Source organism: Nansenia antarctica (assembly GCF_963989245.1).
Source record: "Nansenia antarctica genome assembly, chromosome: 18".
Taxonomy (NCBI): domain Eukaryota; kingdom Metazoa; phylum Chordata; class Actinopteri; order Argentiniformes; family Microstomatidae; genus Nansenia; species Nansenia antarctica.
The window spans coordinates 17643948-17652581 of record NC_137691.1 but is presented as its reverse complement, the minus strand read 5'-3'; the positions used below and the strand labels follow the sequence as shown (position 1 = coordinate 17652581).

At 47.9% G+C, this 8634-nt stretch overlaps 2 protein-coding genes across 2 annotated transcripts in view; one reads left to right on the top strand and one right to left on the bottom strand.

Moving 5' to 3' along the window:
* The window catches only part of r3hdm2 (R3H domain containing 2), a gene marked incomplete at both ends in the record, with an annotated part of 63642 nt that extends 62299 nt beyond the window's left edge, over window positions 1-1343 (bottom strand). The window contains 1 exon segment of the mRNA XM_080548010.1: window positions 1-1343. This exon segment is cut by the window's left edge and continues 769 nt beyond it. Within this exon segment, the coding sequence (XP_080404136.1) occupies window positions 1-1343 (1343 nt within the window).
* Window positions 1344-6245: 4902 nt separating this feature from the next.
* LOC308173043 (inhibin beta B chain) lies at window positions 6246-7748 on the top strand (the record flags this gene model as incomplete). Its single annotated transcript, XM_080548009.1, has 2 exons — window positions 6246-6492; window positions 6976-7748. The coding sequence occupies 2 exons, from the start codon at window positions 6246-6248 to the stop codon at window positions 7746-7748; spliced, it is 1020 nt and encodes a 339-aa protein (XP_080404135.1).
* Window positions 7749-8634: the final 886 nt, after the last annotated feature.

The following is an 8634-nucleotide window of genomic DNA, read 5'->3' as shown; positions in this document are numbered from 1 at the left end:
TAGGGACCTGACTGGCTGCATAGGGACCTGACTGGCTGCATAGGGGAGCTGACTGGCTGCATAGGGGAGCTGACTGGCTGCACAGGGACCTGACTGGCTGCATAGGGACCTGACTGGCTGCCCAGGGACCTGACTGGCTGCACAGGGACCTGACTGGCTTCACAGGGACCTGACTGGCTGCACAGGGAGCTGACTGGCTGCACAGGGACCTGACTGGCTGCACAGGGAGCTGACTGGCTGCACAGGGACCTGACTGGCTGCACAGGGAGCTGACTGGCTTCACAGGGACCTGACTGGCTGCATGGGGACCTGACTGGCTGCATAGGGACCTGACTGGCTGCAAAGGGACCTGACTGGCTGCAAAGGGACCTGACTGGCTGCATAGGGACCTGACTGGCTGCAAAGGGAGCTGACTGGCTGCAAAGGGACCTGACTGGCTGCAAAGGGACCTGACTGGCTGCAAAGGGACCTGACTGGCTGCAAAGGGACCTGACTGGCTGCACAGGGACCTGACTGGCTGCATAGGGAGCTGACTGGCTGCACAGGGAGCTGACTGGCTGCATAGGGACCTGACTGGCTGCATAGGGACCTGACTGGCTGCATAGGGACCTGACTGGCTGCATGGGGACCTGACTGGCTGCATAGGGAGCTGACTGGCTGCAAAGGGACCTGACTGGCTGCATAGGGAGCTGACTGGCTGCACAGGGACTTGACTGGCTGCACAGGGACCTGACTGGCTGCACAGGGACCTGACTGGCTGCATAGGGACCTGACTGGCTGCATGGGGACCTGACTGGCTGCATAGGGAGCTGACTGGCTGCAAATGGACCTGACTGGCTGCAGAGGGACCTGACTGGCTGCATAGGGACCTGACTGGCTGCATAGGGACCTGACTGGCTGCATAGGGACCTGACTGGCTGCACAGGGAGCTGACTGGCTGCACAGGGAGCTGACTGGCTGCATAGGGACTTGACTGGCTGCATAGGGACCTGACTGGCTGCACAGGGAGCTGACTGGCTGCATAGGGACCTGACTGGCTGCACAGGGAGCTGACTGGCTGCATAGGGACCTGACTGGCTGCATAGGGACCTGCCTGGCTGCATAGGGACCTGCCTGGCTGCATAGGGACCTGACTGGCTGCATAGGGACCTGCCTGGCTGCATAGGGACCTGACTGGCTGCGAAGGGAGCTGACTGGCTGCATAGGGACTTGACTGGCTGCATGGGGACCTGCCTGGCTGCATAGGGACCTGACTGGCTGCATAGGGACCTGCCTGGCTGCATAGGGACCTGCCTGGCTGCATAGGGACCTGCCTGGCTGCACAGGGAGCTGACTGGCTGCATAGGGACCTGCCTGGCTGCATAGGGACCTGACTGGCTGCGAAGGGAGCTGACTGGCTGCACAGGGACCTGACTGGCTGCATAGGGACCTGACTGGCTGCACAGGGACCTGACTGGCTGCACAGGGAGCTGACTGGCTGCAAAGGGAGCTGTCCATCGCGGTGGTGCTCAAAGTGCAGCACGGTGGCTGAATCGATTGATCTAACCAACTATCTACTCCCCCTAACTGTCTAAGCCCCTCCCACATTGACCTAAGCCACTCCCCCTAACTGTCTAAGCCACACCCACTTTGATACAGGCCACACCCACATTGATACAGGCCATAGCTGAATCGATTGATCATCTAACATTCTAACCAACTAACACAGTGTTGCTGGTTGACACACAACAACATTTCTGTTCACTTGAGTTTGACTTCAAACTGGAATTCTCCTCTAGAAACAATCGGGTGATGAATCTTAACTGGTTATATCGATTATTTAATTCAATCCAACATTGGTCATTTTTTTTCCACTGTCATTCATTTGGAATGGCAGGTTGTGTCTCGCAGGTTTGACAGCTCGCTTACCTTGAGACGGGTCTTTCTTTTCGTTGAATACAATTTTCGAGAGCTTCTTTCTTCTTCTTCAATGATATTTAGCTGCACAGGGTTAAAGCCTGCCTGTCAACCCGCCGGGGTCAGCAGGATACCGTGAGTTTAGAATGATAAGGTTCTATCTCCGTTTAGAATGATAAGGTTCTATCTCCGTTTAGAATGATAAGGTTCTTCTATCTCCGTTTAGAATGAGAAGGTTCTATCTCCGTTTAGGGTGGTTCAGAGATATTGAGCGTCAAAGTTTTTACATTCCATTATGTTCTGTGAGATGGAACCTTTGGATTTTATGAATTACTAACTCAAAAATGGCAACATTAAAAAAATAACACCACACAGGCATTAATAAACACCTAATGGATCAGATTATGGAAAAAACTCAATTTAGACAAAAATGGAGATAGAACCTTATAATTCTAACGTCACGCACTGCCGACAATAACAGAGAGGCAGCTAGCCTAGCAACATCAGCTAGTGAGCAACGCTACTGTACCTTGTCTTATGTCTGTATGAGACATACACCAAATGTCAAGCCTACTAGCTATTCACAGAAGACATTAATCACATTGACTTCGGTTGCCATCAACCCCATTGACCCATTTCTGAGAGGTGTCTCGTGTTTTCTCGTGTTTTCTAGCGTTATCTCTTGAGACAATCACCCTACGAAACGCTTTGCTTCGCTTTGACGCTAGCTCTAACGGTGGCTAAGCTAACGATAAACAGCCAAGCGAACCTGTGGCTGCGTTCGTAAATTCGCTCCGAGAGCGCCGGAGCGCACAGTGGGTTCAACGTCATAAAGGGACCGAGTGATTTGATTGGACGAGAGGCATTCCGTGAGTGCTGATCAGATTTCCCAGAGCGAGTGTACGAACGCAGCCTGTAATAAGCTGCGCGACCCCGGCTGTCAAAACAGCACCGCGTGAGAAATATAATATATAATATAATAATATAATTAAATATACTAAAACGAAAATGACTAAAGGATAAAGGACCCTAATCTTTAAATAAAATAAAATAAATGTTAAAACAAAAAACGATTCGCCTTAGCTCCAGCGTCACCGTGTTCACGCGTCTGAAATAGTTTTTACGTTTTTTTTCTTACGTCAGATCACTTGTCTCTCACTCGCTCGCTCTCCGCTCCGTTTAACATTCATCCGAAATTAATCTAACAAACATAACGAACAAACTATACGAATCGATTAATACGCGTGTTAACTTGCTTACTTGGTGCCATGGTGCACATATCAAATACACACATCGTCGATGCTTAAAATACAAGCTCAGTGCATGCACTATTCATTCTTTAATTCCTATTCTGGTCCTAATTGGACTAAAACATGTTCCATGGTATGCATACAATATGCTGTGCAAAACTTTCTTCATTCATATTTGAAGCACATGACGCATAGGCCATAAGTGAGTGAGTGTGTGTGTGTGTGTGTGTGTGTGTGTGTGTGTGTGTGTGTGTGTGTGTGTGTGTGTGTGTGTGTGTGTGTGTGTGTGTGTGTGTGTGTGTGTGTGTGTGTGTGTGTGTGTGTGTGTGTGTGTGTGTGTGTGTGTGTGTGTGTGTGTGCGTGCGTGCGTGCGTGCGTGCGTGCGTGCGTGTGTGTGATTTGTCATTTTGAACTCTCTCTTTCTCTCTTTTCTCTCAGCCTTGTATACGCGTATGCCATGTGTGAGTTTGGCATAACACGTAATGTAACATTTAGACGACCAGTAGGTGTATAGAAAAGTTTCTTGACATAATTAGGCTACAATAAAGTGACACTTATTGAAAATGCAGTGTAGTTCCCGCAACTGTCCACATGTCGGCGAGCTAGTACTGTAGCCTACAATAAACTCCTTGAGGAACACTGAGGCACTGAGGTCATGAATGTTGTGCTCCTTGACCAGGGAAATTGAGTTTGGATTATTCTTGTGGCCGTTATATTCTGTGTTTATGTCAAATGTGCTATATGAATAAACACACAGACACACACACACACACACGGTAGTGTACCAAGACATGATAATCCCTGAAGAATAAAAGCATGTTCAAGATTTATTTATTTTATTTATTTATTCATTCAACATTTATTTCTCCGGGTTAGTCTAATTTACTTTTTAAATTTTCTAAAAAGAGGCCTGGCATAGAGGCAGGCCTGGTCAGTCCAGTCAGATTAGAGGATTTACTTTTCTCAGGCACTGGACGTAGGACTCTCAGTCATAGATTTGGTTGCATTATAGATAACGCCCTTAAGGTGTGGAAAGCGTCTGAGAAAATCATGGGAGGTTCCTTGCGATTCTGTTCCTCCACTCCTTTATGGAATAACCTAAACTTGATGTCGGGTAACCGACCATTCACCCAGCAAACATGGAGCTCACGGGGTGTAAATACTAAAGGAAAAAAAATAAAGACTTGTATGACAATGATGGCCTAGTTTCATTTCAGCACCTCCAAACTAAGTTTGTCCTTCCAGCGTCATCATATTTTGTTTATCTACAGCTGAGGTCCTCACTCAAGGCCTATGGAGTGCCTTGGCGCTCCCCACTTCCAACTCACCCCATGATAGCCTGGATTGAACATACCCCAACCTCTCGTGGCTGTGTATCCAGAATCTATCACAATCTAGTGGACGCAATTAAAAAACCACTTGCGGTTGAGGCTTTATGGAACCGAGAGCTTGGTGAATTGGATTTCCACCCAAACTGGGACACAATATGGTCTAATCTCAATTCAACCTCCAAAAACTTAGCTCAATTCATTTTAAAGTCATCCACAGGGCCTATGCTACACCATATAGAAGATATTTAATGAAACTACAACCCAACTACTACTGTCAATTCTGCCCTACCCCCACACCGGGTTCATTTCTCCATATGTTCTGGGACTGGGAGTGTCCAGTCGTGGCACATTTTTGGGAAACATGTACATTCTGTGATGTCCAAGTTATTTAAGATTCACTATGTTCCTAATCCATGTTTATGTTTGCTCAATGACGACTCTGATTTTGATCTAAGTATTACGCAAAAGAAAATGTTATTTGCTGGTTTCACCTCTGCAAAAAAGACTATTCTTCAACATTGGATGACACCTGATTTCAGTATGAACACTTTTTGGTTTGACTCTTTACAGAGGATTGTGAATCTTGATGCACAACGGCCAGATTGAACAAAGCAAGGCCCAGTACAGTTGATGCGTGGAAGGCTTATTCATTGAACTTGACCAACCTGACTGCTCTGTGATTTGATTTTCCATTTACCCCAATCCGGATTGTGTTATATTTCTACTATTTGGCACTTGTCTGCTACACTACCCCTTTTCTTTTTAGTTTTCTTTCTTTTCCCCCTCCCTTCCTTTCTTGTTCTGTATTGTCATTGTTATGTGTTGTTAAAAGCAATAAAAAATCTTGATCACAAAAAAAAGAGGCCTGGCATCTTGATGTGAAAAAAATGGTCCTCAGATGAATGCCATCAGGTGGATACACGAATTGCGTCATTTGCTATAGATGGGGCAACACGTGTTAGCCTACATTGCATTTCCCAAAACTGCAAATATATACAGATGGGAACGAAAGTAGGGTAAAGTGCACAGACAGTTTTTGTACTTTAGCCCGCCACTGTGACGGGGTGACGCTACCGCTCTGCAATGAATGCGTCTGGATGATAAAGTGTCTACGTGGCACTAAGGGTGTACGAGTGTAGTATATGATTAAGGTTAATTTATTTACTATGCATATAGTGATGCATCGATGATGAAATATTACATGTCCCCAGTAAAGTTACTGTCCCGCTAAGCACCATGCGCAGCTGCTGCGCTCACTCGCTATCTCTCTCCCGCGCGCGTGCGTGTGTGTGTGTGTGCGCGTGTGCGTGTGTGTGTGTGTGTGTGTGTGTGTGTGTGTGTGTGTGTGTGTGTGCGTGTGTGTGTGTGTGTGTGTGTGTGTGTGTGTGTGTGTGTGAGAGAGAGAGCGTACACTTGTCCCTGATGCGCTCATTGGTGCATTCCTCTACTGTGTCACAAGTTTTGGGGGGATTACCCTAGATCTGTCCAGCATCAGGTGTTGAAGTACCACTCAACTCTCTCACGGAATCAAACTGCAGGGATAGGACCCTCGAGAACAGTCGGCGAACTTTCAAAGAAAAACAAAAGAACTCTTAACTCTCAACTTAATTTATTATTTCCCCCTGTGCCTACTTCTACAATGCAAGTCTATACTTCTAAAGAGTCCAACATGCTGATGTCCTCAATACTGCCAACGTTTCTTCTGATGACGTTTCTGCTGATGGAGGGACTTGGGGCTGCACCCCAAGGAGGATGCGCGTCTTGCGGCATGCCGATGATGGACAAGGGGTCCGAGGAGAGGCTCCTGGTTGAGATGGCCAAGCAACAGATCTTAAACAAGCTGCACATGAGAGCGAGACCCAACATCACTCAGACGGTGCCCCGTGCAGCGCTCCTCACCGCTCTCCGCAAGTTGCACGCGGGACGCGTGAGACCAGACGGCACTCTGGAACTGGACAACAACCAGCAACATACAAAAGGTCAAGGATATGAAATAGTGAGCTTCGCAGATATCGGTAAGTTTTTAAAACCGTGTAATGTGCGATCAGCTGTGTTATTCTGTTTTGGTTTAATCTTCCTCCATGTCCTGTAGGCTATTTGTTTGACATACGCGTGCTTGCCATCTCACGATATTTTACGCACAGGTTTGCAACGCGCTTGTCCAAAATCACGATGTCCATACTATGCATATCTCATATAGAATAATGGGCACATGCATGGTGACATATTTTCTTCTGCCATATCACTTCCAAGCAAATTCCTTAAACACTGTTTCCCAGCATACATAACGAAGACAGAAGGCCTGTTTATAATCGATGTTTGATGGTTTTCATTACATCTTAAAATTAGTCATTTACACTGCAGTGTGATATATTTGGGGGAAATGCAGTTGCTTTTTGTGGCTACCCTTTAATGTCATATACGTAGGCCTACTGTGCTGTTTAAGAATACAAACAAATCCTCAGTCTCTCTGCTATGCTTTTTTCTCCCTAATCTAGAAGACACAGCCACTAGTGGCATGGAGTCCGGCCTGACCTTCCAGTTTGTAGAAGAGAGTGGCCGAAGCATCCAGGTGCTCCAGGCCTCGCTGTGGCTCTACGTGCACTCCCCAGAGACCCCCAGCAAAGACTCCCGAGCCACCGCCCAGATCTTCCTCTCTGGAGAGGGGGGCTCCAACCGCACTCTCCTCCTGCGAAAGGTGCTGGAGGTGCAGAAGAGCAGTTGGCACACCTTCCCGGTCACCCCCACTCTGCAGGCGTTCCTGGACGAGGGGCAGCGGCGCCGCCTGCGTCTGGAGGTCAGCTGCCAGGAGGAGGGGAGGGACCTCTGCTCCCTGGGGGGCGCCTCCGACATGGCCCACCAGCCCTTCCTGGTGGCCCAGGTGCGTCTCCGGGAGGACGACGCCCAGCACCGCCTGCGCAAGCGCTCGCTGCGCTGTGGCGACGACGTCAGCGTCTGCTGCAAGAAGGACTTCTACATCAAGTTCAAGGACATCCAGTGGCAGGACTGGATCATCGCGCCGGAGGGGTATCACATGAACTACTGTATGGGCCAGTGTCCCCAGCACCTGGCCGGCTCCCCGGGCATCGCGTCCTCCTTCCACGCCACCGTATTCAGCCAGCTGAAGGCCAACGGGATCAACACGGCCGTGTCGTCGTGCTGCGTGCCCATCCAGCGCCGCCCTCTGTCCATGGTCTATTTCAACTCGCAGCACAGCATCGTCAAGACTGATGTGTCCGACATGATCGTGGAGGCCTGCGGCTGCACATAGATGACAGGGAAAGAGAGAAAAAAAAAACTTTCTTCTTTCGTCTTTAGTCATGATACTGTACATTTGAGAAGACGAAATCGAGTTCTGAGTGTTTCCCTTTCAGTGCAGTCTCACACGCGAGCGCACAGACACTCTCTCACGCAAGCATGCGCGCACACACACACACACACACACGCATACTTATAAATTAATACTGTACGTGTGAGAATATCTGACATGCCAATGGTGATACTTCTTTGAGTACTTCTTTGTTTTCTAAGTTGTACATGTTTTGTGTGCTGGTGAGAGTCTACTGTCTAAAGAAGCAGTAAGATGAATGTAGTGCCTGCACTTGCAAACATTCGCAACACATTTTTTGCTATCTGTTGTGTGTTGCATTGACAATCCCCATATGCACAAGGGCTCTAACACCACCACCCCCCCCCCCCCCCCACACACACACCCATTGTATGATGCCTGATTCTTTCTGTCCATTATAGCACTGGGTCTGTACAGGTACAGTGCATACTCTACAGGGCAATTTGGAATTGAATACTAAAAGAGATTACTAATGTGCAACTGTGCCTTCCCTCCCTATAGCTTTGTAATGTGAAATACAAATTGGGTATTTCGTATCCAATTATATGGGTTCTGTGGACAATAATCTCTCAGGTCCACATTGGACTTTTATTTTTGTCACTGTGTAGACAGGCAGATTCCATTCGGTTGTCACTGAATTAAAGTTCTCAGTGTAGCCCTCGTAATCTTCCATTTCTAATCTGTTAATCTGCTAATCCCTACCTATGAAACGTATGAGAGAGCTAATCTAATCTGAGTCCCACTTCCTATATCATTCATAATGCAACACCACACTACCGCTACTAACATTGTCTAATCCAACCCTGGG